Here is a 13,400-nt window from a genome sequence, read left to right as displayed (position 1 = left end):
CTACTGCTTGTATGATTGCTGTGATCCATTTAATCGTTGTTCACTTTCCTTCAGGAATGTTGTTTTGGCTGCATTTCTTTCTAAGGACCTCTAGCTATCTTCTGCTTCTGCCTTGCTTAATCCTTGCTTTTTATGGAGCAATGCCTTTTTGTATAATCTGATTGCTGATTGCATAGAATCACTTACCCAGCAATGGAGCACAGAAAACATACTTAGTGTGCTTAATGTGTGTCATGATAATAGATCCTGCTATGAAGCAATGTAAATAGTAACAGTAAATAGTTTTTGGCTTCTTTCTGGTATTAACTTGCATAGTAGTTGTTTTATGCTAATGGTAGCATGGATATCACATGACTAACATGGTCATCGGCTGGTTTTGAACCAGGAACATACTTAGGTGGATTAATAACTTAACAGTTCTCCTAGTTCTTCCTTGAGACATCCTTTGGCTCCAGATCTACATTCTCTGGTCTGTTTTTAATGGTCAGGTGAGTTATACCAATCATGGAACTAGTTCTGTGGCTTCTTAGCTAGAGTTTTTCCAGGAGCTCCATTCCTTCAGAGTTTGTATAACATTTTGACTGAGTATTTGTATCCATCATGAGCTAAAATCTTATTAGAGCTCTTTGGAATTCAGTCCTGCCTTGCTTCCCTTTAAATCAATAATATCGCCATTATTGACATCACAATGGATACGGAAAGTGTTGAAGCATCTGAGGCCAGTACCCTGATTTAGAATCATGCCTGTTACACAAACCAGTCCCATAGGCTTCACTTTGTGGGTGCTGTTGCAAGGCACACACATATAATGCACTTTCTGTGCCTGTACTTATTTTATGTATTTATTAAATCATAAATTTCACTCAGGGAAGCAAACATCAAAACAACAAAAACAATAATTTTTTAAAAAATTAAAGAACAGACAACTGTGCACAACTAAATAATGTCAAGGTTTCTAGGAACAAAATATTTCAGCCATCAAATGCCTAGGTAAACAGGAATGTTTTAAAATGGCAATAAGAGTACCTTTTATCAGTGGAATACCTACTACAGTGGATACACCTTGTAATAGTGCAACAGTATTACTTGGTTTTTTCAGGAAAATGTCTTCTAGCCCACAAAGTTGGAGGCTAGTTATCTTTCTTTTTTCAATTTATTAGATTTATATTCCGCTCTTCCAAAGGAGCCCACATACACTGTCTTGGACATAACATACACTGGGTCTGTCTGAACAATCATATCTTGGCTTAATAAACAGAGATATGAACAAGCCTCTTGGCTACAAATGTGATCTCTTTGCTTTAACTTTATTTTCCTGTTTCATTCAAATCTGGAAACTACAGTTAACAGTTTCAGAAAAAGACAGGATGGATATTTAGCCAACATCAAACATCACTTAACATGTTGGCTTGTTCTGACGCTGTTAAGCATAGTATCCCAATACAGAGGAAACAAGAAGCTATAGTTAATGGAAGACTTCTTGCTCATTTGTGCAAAAGACAGAGGACTCAGCTATTCAGCTGCAAATAAAACATTTTAAGTGCAATATACAATGTGACACTAGATGGCAATGGTGAGTCTTATGAAAAAATGTACAGTGGTACCTCGGGTTACATATGCTTCAGGTTACATACTCCTTTAACCCAGAAATAGTACCTCGGTTTAAGAACTTTGCTTCAGGATGAGAGCAGAAATCGCACGGCAGCAGCAGGAGGCCCCATTAGCTAAAGTGGTGCTTCAGGTTAAGTATAGTTTCAGGTTAAGAACAGACCTCTGGAACGAATTAAGTACTTAACCGGAGGTACCACTATATTTTTAAAAACACATTTTCAGAACGGTTTTTATATGTGTATAGATTCCACTAGAATTGGCCAAGAGGCTTGTTACTATCTCAGTTTATTAAGCTGATATATGATAGTCTAAATGTGGCTTGAATTTTGGTGTAAAACCCTTCACCACTGTAAAAACATAGAGAACTAAGACTCAGTAATCAAAACCCAGAAAAAATGGTTTTCTAGACTGCCAGCACTAGAAAAATGGACCAAATGATGTTTTAGGGTCAAGCCCCAGACTATTAATTTACAACCTGAAATTCCATTTTCACTAGACTCCACCTGGGTATTTCCTTTTGCTACCCTGCTGCACCTGAGATTAGTAATTTCTAGGCTTTGCTCTGCATTATGTTCTGATAAAAACTTCTTAGAATTTACAAAAAAGAATGATGAACCCAAACTTTCCTTAACAGACTCAGAGTTCAAGATATGGCAGTTCTCCTGTGCACGATGAAAGTGTAAGTTGAAAGAAAAAGACAGTACAAACTCCACAGAGGTGACTTGGTGGTGGTATAACAACATGCAAAGCTAAAGTTGGCTTGAAAGAAAGACAGTTTCTTTGATGCCTCACTTGCAATCATTGAATTATCCTGTGTTTGTCCGTAAGGTTGAATAAGAGATTGTTGGACAAGTCCTGAATATGTTTGATTTCTACATCATGACACATTATTGGAATTTAGCACTTTTATTTCATGGCAGATTCACATGACCCAGCTGGCAAAAGATGATCTGGAATAGCATTGTGATTTCCGCATCGCTAGATGTACCAAGCCACTATGTAACCATGGAGACTGGATTGAACAATGGCATAGTTGATATGGGGTTAGATCCAAAAAAGCTCTTCCATATATGAAGTCATCTTCAGTTCAGGGAAGGAATGTTTAATGCTAGAGCAAGCCTGTACAACTTGTGACCCACCAAGCTAAAACACAGCCAGTAAGCCATGATTTGCGACCTGCTAGATACTTGCAATCCCTTCTTTTGCAATACCAGGCAGGTAGGGAAACGAAAGGTTTGTTGAGCCCCTCTTGGCTGGTGGACTGCATTCAGGCTGGTGAGTCACAAATTGTGCAGGCCTAAGTTAGAGCGCTGCATACAAAAAATGAAGCTAAACCCACATATGTTCGTCTGCTTGGCAAAAGACTGTAGCTTCTCCTAAGCAATAAAGAATGAGAACTGCTACCAAGCAGACCCACCTCTAACAGGATTTTCAGAACTCTTGCACAAGTGTTTGTGGTACAGAGCTTGTTGCTATTTTTCTTCTTGTCACAGTGCTTTTGGATGCATCCTTTGGACTCTCTATCTCTGTGTGTGATGCAGCAAGTATATAACAACTTATATAACAACCACAATCCCAGACCATCCAAGATATGCTCAAGAACCCATGTGGTACAATGGCTGAAGTGTTGGGCTTCGGTGTGGATTAAAATCCCTGTACAGCTATGGAGAGTGTTATTAGTTATTATTGCTTAGCCTAGCATACATCATAAAAGGTGGCAACTGTGAGGTTAAAATTGGTTGTTTGTATAATGGTGGGATGCAAGCATACTACATATACTGATCCTACATCCTGGGCCTGAAAGGACATGATTCAGCATATGGCAATGCACCTTACAGAAGTTTGCTTTAACATGATAAGAGATCCTCAAACAGCAGATATCAGAGAAAGGATGGATAATTTTTCTATTTCTTTACGTTACACAAAATTCTGTTCTTCCTGCATAACAGGTATGGGGAACCTTTGGCTCTCTACATGTTACTGAACTACAACCTCCATCATCAACCTCTAGCAAGCTGATGTCACTTGTAGTTCAGCAACATTTGAAAGGCCAAAGGTTCCCACTTCTGCTGTAATAACCCCCCCCCGAGTTTTATCTAGACAAGGTTTACCAGATGCAGCCAACCTGCCTTCAGTGCCAAGGATCATTAAAAAAAATTGGCACCCCCCTGTAAAAGTCATCCGGAAATTTGAATGCTTGGTGTCATTCAAAACCCTGAGCCGATTAGATACTTAATACAGGGATCGCCATTGTGAAAGCTTTCTGTCCAACTATGGTAGCTGTCAAATTAATCACACTTGTGATTACCATCTTTGCAGGTAGAGGAGGAGTCATTTGTTATAGGTTGCTCTTTTAGAATATTTGATTAAATTAAGTGTATGTGGAGGTTGCTTGAAACTCAAGCAGTTTCCTAAATCTGGATATGAGTAGGCAGTGCCATAGAATAATCTTTAGGAGTTTCCAATCAACTTTTTCATATTGTCACCTTGATAACGGAACAGTTTGGGGTCAGGTTACCTGAAAGGCCACCTGACCGTGTATGAACCTGTAAGATCATTTAGATCAGCACTCTACAGGATATCATAGAGTAGGTAAACTGAAAACAGGCATTTTCTGCTCTTTCCCCTGCACATTGACGTGCCCTTCTCTTTGCCCTACATGAAGCATCACAGCAATTTCCTTTGATTGTCTTGTTAAAGGCATACTTTCTTTTCGGCAAACTTCCCCTAATCCATCAACTCAGGCCCTGTACCGCTGAATTTCTGTTTCTATGATGTCGTTTTATTGTTTTTACGCTGATTTGCATTGTTTGCACACAACATTGAGGGTTTATTTGAATATTAAGTGTTTCAGAAATATTTTTAAATAAATAACACAACTGAAATGACAACTACTAATGGATTTGTGACACATTGGGAGTAATCCTCTATCTACAATTTCCTTTCTTCCATGTCTTGCAGTCTCCAAGGACACTCTCTCCAACTCCATCTGCAGAAGTAAGTTCAATGGAAGCTGTGCCCTGCATTGTACGATGGTGATGATAGTAATATGACTACCGGTAAAACAGTAGTATTGCTTGTTGCGTGCTGCCTTCTTGTAAGCTGCCATTCTGTGACTATGCAGTCCACTGTGCTGAATGCAATTCAGCAGCAAAATGCACATGGCATTTATTTAGCTTATTTCCCTCAATGCAATCTCATCTCATCTCATAATGGCAGGCTCGGGTTTTGCTTTAAAAAAATCAAAAGACTCAGGGGCAGTATGGTTACATAACTGGGACACTGAAATTTCAGAGGTCAAAGGTGAAGAAGTGAGCAGGGAGCAGGATCAGTAACTGTTGTTAAGTAGTGGAAACAAACTGAATAGTTGGATCTGGTTAGCAATGTAATCATATATGCAGGGTTCCTTCTATATGACAGTTGGGAATGAATGGAACAGACTATTCAACATCCTTACCCAGTAATATATAGCAAATTTTGGAAGGGTTAAGGTGGGGTTAGGTGACTTCAGGAGCTCCATTTTCATGCTAGTATGAAGCCTCTGGAATTTTTGGTGCTTCCATGTTCAGTGTTTCAATGATAGACTTTTTGGACAGGCTAATATTTTTTAAATGGCTCCCAACTCTCTTGAGTGTCAGCTCCCATGTTATGAGGGAAATGCTTTTTTGTAACATCTAGTTTGTCTCCAACTGTCAAGGAACTGAAGCAGTGAGTTACTCTGGAAAAAAACATTTTAGCAGTATCTTAACCATTATAACCCTGAATATTATAATATATATGTAAAATATTTTCTTACCTCAGGGATATCAGGATCTTCGGGATCGGATGATACACCGGTCTACCAGCCAGGGGTCCATTGGTTCTCCTGTGTACAGTCGTCACAGCTACACTCCCACAATGTCACGTTCACCACAACATTTTCACAGACCTGGTAAGGCCCAATGTAGGCAAGTGGCCAAGCCACAGAATCTTAGCTTCTTTATATCATAGAATTGCATAGAAAAGTAATCTGACACTTTAGTATTACATGACTTCTTGCATACGGTTTGGTTCCCTCCCCCTTCCTTTGCACTTTTTGATATTTTTAATTAAGCTGCCTAGAATCTATGCCAATTAGAGAAAAGCACACAATTTCCTGCAATGTGTCTTTTTGTTAGGGGGAATGTTTGAGTCTTAGGGTAAAGCTATTACTGTTGGGAAATTAAATTGGTTGCTTATCCTTTCTTTTATAAGTGGCAAGTAATGTTGAATATCATGCTATAGGGACCTTTTTAATGAGTCCTTGGTTTCAGACTATGGAATACTCCTGATAATCAAACCTCGCAGTCCACATGACCTCTCTGCTTTGATGTTGAAATGGAAGGCCATCTTTAAAAACAGGAAAATTCTTTATTTAAAATCTTAGTGTGAAGACAGACATAAAAAAAGTTTTGAAAGTTAAATGCAAATTCCACAGCCCTTCCTTCCTTCCTTCCTTCCTTCCTTCCTTCCTTCCTTCCTTCCTTCCTTCCTGCTTTCACATCTGAAATGTCCACTGTACACACCAGTGAATCAAATGCTGGCTCAGTTGTTAGGCTTGCCTCCGCACTTATGTCTTCCTTTAAAAAAATAACATTTAATTTGTGCCTTCTTAATTATTTTAAAGAAAACTTAAGTTTATAAAACATAAATCTCTTCTGAGTGTTTGAGGCAGGAAGAGATTTCTTGGTGGCATCACAGGGGCCAGCCCTGTGAATAGCTAAATATAGCCTCAAACTGGCAGAATTGTTCTTTTCAGAGCTTTTTCCTGCTGAGGAAAGCTAACTATCAACTGGTCACTGTGAATATCTTTCCAGGGTAGCACCCACAGCTCTTAAAATATTGTGCCTGCATTCACCCCTAGCTAGCCATTAAGGTCTACAAATTGAAAACCAGTTCATCTGTTAAAGTTGCATGCACAAAACAGTGAAATTTCTACTTCAGAGATTTGCATTAAGCTGTATTTTTCTTTGAAGTCTTGCCTTTAAAACGTATGTCCCTAAATAAACTGCTCATGGGTAGCATTGTGAGCAAAATCTGGAAATTAAAATTGTTTAGCCTTACTCTGGAAACAATATGGAACCCCAAAACTAGGGTTTGGGATTCAGGTTAGGGAGAATTGCATAGCTACCTTATCCAAAAGCAGGTGAAGCAAATGTCTAGATGCATGTTTTTCACAAAGGAATTTATTAGTATCAAGTTTGAGTTCTTTCATATGATGATGGTAAGCTTAAAATGGTAAGCTTAAAATGTTGAAGAGGTTTTTCATTTAAAAGGCACAAATGAAATTTGGTTTATCATATAGCACTGACAAGATGATGATGAATTCTTCAAGATATACATGGTTGAGCCAACTGAATCTATTGGAATCTATGAAAAGGCTTCACATTTCTGCTTCTTGTGATAATAGCTCCATATATGCAAATCCCGGCTTTCTTAAGAGTTTGACAGAGCACAATTGGCTAGTTGTTTTTATTTCTGTGGGAAATGATGATCCAAGATGGCATTGGCCTCATTCAGATATAATTCTCAACAATAATTAAGGACAAATGAATGAGCCACTCCTCTTTCCTTCTCTGGTATGGCCTCAAGGAAAAGATCAGAAGCTATCACTTCCATTTTTAACCACCTGCATTTTGGCATTAGGTGTACTTATCTGTCAGTATAATATAGTCAAAAGCAATAAAATATAGTTGTTAATCTCCAACTGATTCCATTTCAGGAAGGATCTATATGTGAATCTGTGAACATAATCTATGAACAGAATTTAGTATTTCAACACTTTTAATCCTGTAATTGTAACTAAGAATGGTACAGTGTTTCCTTTAAACCATGATTTAACTAACTTAAGAGTGTTAAATATGACAAGATGTAGGACATGCCATTTCCCAAAATCGTATTTGTGAGATTTATTAAGATTGAGACAATGATTCAGTTTGCTTTGCTGATATTTTGAATAGCTTTCTAACATTGTGTATTTAAATAAATGCAGGAAATAAAATGGTTTCTGAGAGCAGTTCAAATTACTGGGGAAACAACCAGTATTATATTTTGAAATGACTGGGAATTTCCCCCCCAAAGTTGGACAAGGAACACCGTTATTCACACAATAGCAGATATTTGCAGATTTCTTGTAACCCCAGATCTTAAAATTTCCAGAATGATTTTGGAAGTGACCTAAAGGTACTTTTTGAAAATTCCCTCATTGATAAACCACATGAAAGACTACATTGATTAGAATATATATTCTATTCAAAAATGGCTCTCTTCCAGTATCTATATTATATTAAAAACTTTCATCATAAGGCCCCAAGGTGTTCCTGGTGTTCTTAGTGGAATGACTAAACTCTTCTTCCAGAATTTCTTAAAACAATTTTAAAAGGGCTTTGTACTCCTGTTTTGGCATTGTTTGGTCAGGTTGTTACCCAGACAGCTGCTGCTTCTGAAACTCATTTGGGTTCAGGGTGTCTGATGCATGAATAATAGTTATTTTTTGCTATATAGAGAGGGTACTAATTTAAGCCTGGACTAAGGAAGTATCCAGTGGCAATCTTGAGTTTTCACCTTCTTCCTATGACTTTTCCTAATATTTGTGTAATCTTATTTCTTCCTAGTTTGTTTAGTGCTTTTCTCCCTCTGTTCTCTCCCCGCCTCCAGCCACTGGCCCTGCTTCTGTCTTATTTTGTGTTCTCTTTTCTTTGTTTCCATTTTGTCTTGCCTCACGGTTTCTTGCCGCTGCAGAGCTGCAGTCTAACGGTGTGCAGCGGTTAGCCCACCTGCGCACTAGCAGTCCCATCTCCACCCACAATGACTCCCGCCCCTACTCCCCTTTCCGACACCACTTCATTCCCCATGTCAAAGGTAAGGAGACAGGCCATTCAAGCTAGTGTCAGACAGACTGGAGATTTATTAGCATTCAAGGAAAGCTAATAAGGCACATCTCCATCAAGTGGCTATCAGCTGTGTGACTCCCGGCATGCCTCAGACCTGCAGCATAATGACTGTGTTAGACCTGACATACCTTCTCCATCTTCGAGGAAGTATGTCCTTTCTAAGGGTCTCCTTAGGTGAAGTGCTCCATTTCTTATGTTTTAGGAAAGTGTGGCTCTTTGAACAGCAAGGTGACAGAATTTTGCTGCCTTGGAAACGTAACTCTGGAATTGCCATAACTCTGAATCTCACTCTTCAAACACATTGGCATGTCCTACATTTTCTGTAAGGTCTCCAGTAGCACCTCTCCCCATGCTTCAACTTCCAACACAAATAACGCCATGTCTGTCGAGCTTCGCACAGAGACATTTTTCACTTACAATGCCTTCTAACATAGGCTTCTTCCCTCAAATCTAAGGCCAGATTCAGGTCATTTTACCAGCTCATACACTGGCAAACCCCAGCGTTGAACAACAAGGCTTGCTCTAATATAACAAATCCCAGCTCCTGTCTTAGGAATGCAGGAAGCTTCCTTATAGCATATCTACACTGATTGGCAGTGGCTTTCTACAGTTTCAGACAGGAAGCTTACCTAACCCTACCTGGAAATGCCAGCAATTGATACTGGGAGTTATCGCAAGCAAAGCATGTGCCTCTACCACTGGGCAAACCACCATGAGAGGGTGCATTCATATAACATTTTTATTGTCTGGAGTGACATGGTACAATCATTACTTATAGTCAAAAGCTAAGATTCATCTCTCTTAAAAACTATCTTCATAGTTTAGCTTGCTTTTCATACTGTCACACTATTTAACTCTTAAAATTCCCTACCTGTTCCAGGTAGCTTGCTCCATCTTCCTGCCAGTATATTGATCCTCCATGATGACTATCCTACCACTTTGTATACAAAAAAAGTATCAGGTGTTATAACGATTGTAATACAACAAAACCAAAACACCAAACCGGCTTGCAAATATAAAGGACAATTTTACTTAGTTCAACAAATTAGAGTGCAATGTGCATATCAAAGCCTGGAGATACTTATAGACATACAGTCAACTAGTGGCACAACTCTGCCAATAATGTATATAGTAATAGTGTCATAGCACAGCTGAAACAAGTGAATCGTTCTACAGTTAATTATCTACTGGAAGCGCAAAGTCCTGTAAGTGGGAATGGTTGCAAGAAAGGGTTCTTCACATAGCCATATGTAGATCTCCAGGCTTTGATATGCACGTTGCACTTTAATTTGTTGAACTAAGTAAAATTGTCCTTTATATTTGCAAGCCGGTTTGGTGTTTTGGTTTTGTTGTATCCTGCCACTTTGTCTACCCATTTTCCTCCCGGTATCCATCCTCCCTTGTTCCCAATGTGCCCTATATAATTTTCAACTCCTCCTGAATCACTCACTCAGGAGCTAATGTGAGCAGCAGTAGATTAGGTGAATTGCTAAAAGCCAGGAAGATTTATGCTCAAGTTATACTACACACATTTCAGTGTCCTGAACTAAAGTAATATGGATGTTAAATAGATTGCATGGTTTCCATGGGCCATTATGAGAAATGATAATAGTTCTTAACCTCCTCCTCTCTCCAGTAATAAGACACACTTTACAACCTTTTCGTTCCGGTTTGTTTTAATCCTCACCATAGCAAAACTCACTTCATCCTTTACACATGGGGTCCCTTAAAAACAGAGGCACAATTCATGTTTGCATGCACTTGATCCATAAACTCCAGTTCAACATTTCCATGCTGCAGACCTACTGTAGCATCCTCCTCCTTTCTCAAGGCATTTCCATTCTCTCTCATAACGGTAGAGCACCTTTAGATTTGACATAGCAAACCTTCACTGAGGTTCAGCTCATAGTTAGCAGTTTCTGAAATAAAGATTTTCGTGTGTAACTCAAATTTGTGTCCTGCTTTGTCCATTCGAATGACAAAATCGGGAAAAACAGAAGGGCAATTAATTGTATCTTATACAATAAAGATATGGGATATACTTCCATGCGAAAGTGCCAGCATGACTATGTGTGCATGTGCCTAGGGGTGATGTTTTGATATCTGCAGTCCACACTCAGCAATAGCTTAAGGCCATGCTGGGCTTCCCCACTTCTGCACAAAGTTAATGGTGGCAATTATGGAACCAGCACAGGCTCTGCTGTGTGCTCAGATGCCTTCACAATGTTCATACAGCATCTCCCAGGAAGAAAGGTGCTTCTCTTTCTAGGAGTTCTTCCCACGTACTTGTGATGCCAAACTGTGACATGAGAGTACAGGAAGCTACCATCCAGATGTGTGTTTGGTGATTTGTGCTAGATTCTCAGCCATTTTAAATTGCAATTGGCAATATTGAATAAATCAGTAATTAAATGGACCTAAGGTAATGATTGTGACTTTCTGGAGGGGAGAGTTCATCTTCTTTGAAAGTTTTGGCTTTGAAGCATTTAGAAACGGCATGTTTCAAGTAGGGTGGATAGGTAAAAACCCCCTGCATGAATGCATTTTGCTTTCATGGGGTTTGGATCACATACATTATATCAATCACCCTTAAGAAGACCCAGCAAGGTTGGTTTGTAGTAAAACTTATTTGTTTTATTGTTTATTAAGTTTGTATATTCCCTTCATTTGAAGATCTCAGGGTGGATAACAACATAAAAATACAAGATGAAAACACAAAATGCATAATAAAAACAAGAACAAAACTAAGCAATAACCCCCTCCCCTCCATCTCCCAAAATTGCCACTGCATTATAGGTATAGGGAGTTTCACAAGTAGGATGGGGAGAAAATTCAAGTCCTTATAAAACAACTGATTGTCAGTCATATGGATAAAAAAAAAACGAGACATGAGAAAGAAAAGCAGTAGACAGGAACATGTGAGAGGGGAAGGGTTAAGATTTTCGTGTCTAGACCCCACAGCCCCCCCCTCCTTGAGGAATAAAACACACCAGGACACAGATATTAGGTTAATGTTGTTGGGCATATTTTGGCCACAACTTTATTGATTACAGAATGTGAGTGGTAATTGGCTTAGGCATTGAATGGACCCAATTATATCTGACTCCTGCCCACTGTGCAGGGAGTCCAGTAAGGGTAAACCACCAGAATGGGGAGCCCCGTCAATGCAGACCAACTCAAGCTCCCCCAGCTGTTCCTGACAGGGTCGTGTCATGGCCCTAGCCCCGCCCCGGGCTTCGGACAAGATCCACACCCCTGGATTCCTTTAACAGAATACCCTTAAGCTTGGAGGGGCAGGTGATGGCCATGCCTCCCCTCCCCCGTCAAAAGGTCAAACAATGCCTAACCGCAAAACCTTACAAAGTTGGGACGATTGCTACGAGGTAGGCGAAAACCAAATGGCCTGTGCCATGCACCAATTGATAGTTTCTCTTAAAAATTATTGATAAGCTTATCTGCTGGATTGAGAACCAAAAAGTAGCACTGTGCTTCCCATGACTGCTTTCTGCACTCCCCCACCCTTTAATTACATGTGCTTACATAGCCATATGTTTTTTCTCCTTTTTTTAGTTGAAGAGTACCGCCATGGTTCTCATGAACGCATTCAGCTCTATTCTCCCTTTTGTTTTATCCTCATTTCTGTACATGACTTTTTTCCTTTTCTTTTCTCAGATGCGGCTCCATTCTACATAGGTATGCCATGTCTCAGCTCTCTTGTGACACCCCTCTCCAATACCCAGAGGGACTTTGTGTTGTTGTTCTTACCCATTTTCACTCCCTCTTTGCTGATGCTTCCTTCCTTCCAAGTGTCATTCTAACAGATACATTTTCCTGCTTTAGCTAACGACATGTTAGGCACAATTCAGCGGCTCATATTGGCCTCTATTCACAGATATGTAAATCTGTGGCTCAGTCTGTAGCACAGGTCTGTTTGACCAGAATATCAAGGGTCCTGTGTTCTTTCCATTTAATGCTTGTCAGTAGAGATTACTGTCACCGTTCAGCTTTCTGTAAATAGCATTTCAATGCAATTTTACTAGAGAGCCAAACAGAGGTTAAAAAAAAAAAGTGTGATTAAAAGCTGATAACCAATTCCTCTTTTTAAAAAAGTTTAATGTCCATGTTTGTAGGAGATTTCTAGCAGGTTGAGAACCACATGATGGTGCATCCCAATTTTGTACTGTAAAATGTTGCCTTGAACAAACAAAGTTAGCATAGCATAAAAGCCACATGGAGGCCACTTGAAGCCACATAGCAGCCACTCCATGAGGACTGGTTTCCAGTGTCCGTTTTCTCTCCGCACCACTGCCACACATGCATGATGTGTAGAAGAGCTGCCATGCAGAGACAGTCTAAAGTTGTTTCAACTTGCTTTCATGTATGTCCTGTTAAATGCACGATTAATTTCCCTCCAGCTCCTGAGAGCAAATAAAGAGGTTACCATAACCCACTGTAAATACACCACATCAATTGATTTAATGTTTATTTTCTAATAAATACATATTCTACAGAAAATATATGTCTATCTCCAAGCAATCATTCACATTTTTTTAGCACTGATACTGATCGCTCGTGTCTTTGAAAAGCCGCGTGTATGAGGATAGACATAAACTAAGTTCTTCCTGATCCTGAGCTTTTGGGATGAGTTGAGTAATCTATGAAGTGAATGAATTGGATTCCCTCCCTTCAGCATATTGAAAATCCACTCCCAGGTTTTTAAAGGAACAGTTCGCACATCAGAAAACTGTATCAGAGAGTGCCACTCAATAGCAGACACAGGCCCTTTCCAGGGAGGCTCACCTGGTGTTGACTCTGTTACCTTACGGTGCCACTTGTAGACTGTTTTAGTTGTCTAGGCATTTTAGATACCATTTGAAT

The 13,400-nt window shown here is 39.5% G+C and overlaps 1 protein-coding gene across 25 annotated transcripts in view; it reads left to right on the top strand.

The window, feature by feature from the left end:
• ABLIM1 (actin binding LIM protein 1) overlaps positions 1-13,400 on the top strand; it is a 215,778-nt gene that overhangs the window by 175,723 nt on the left and 26,655 nt on the right. For 18 of the 25 annotated variants that reach the window (XR_014548860.1, XR_014548861.1, XR_014548862.1 and 15 more), the window contains 3 exons: positions 2,246-2,290; positions 4,573-4,608; positions 5,413-5,542. Coding sequence is in view for 6 of the 25 variants with exons in the window: in XM_083616695.1 (XP_083472821.1) it covers positions 2,246-2,290; positions 4,573-4,608; positions 5,413-5,542 (211 nt within the window). In the remaining 19 variants the exon portion in view is untranslated. Of the gene's footprint in view, positions 1-2,245; positions 2,291-4,572; positions 4,609-5,412; positions 5,543-12,194; positions 12,216-13,400 lie in introns of all 25 variants that reach the window. The other 7 variants (XR_014548876.1, XM_083616699.1, XM_083616696.1 and 4 more) reach the window with 2 other exon arrangements.

Source organism: Podarcis filfolensis (assembly GCF_964270895.1).
Source record: "Podarcis filfolensis genome assembly, chromosome: 5".
NCBI classification, from domain to species: domain Eukaryota; kingdom Metazoa; phylum Chordata; class Lepidosauria; order Squamata; family Lacertidae; genus Podarcis; species Podarcis filfolensis.
Note: the sequence above shows the minus strand (reverse complement) of the source record. Positions and strands in the feature narration are given on the sequence as shown.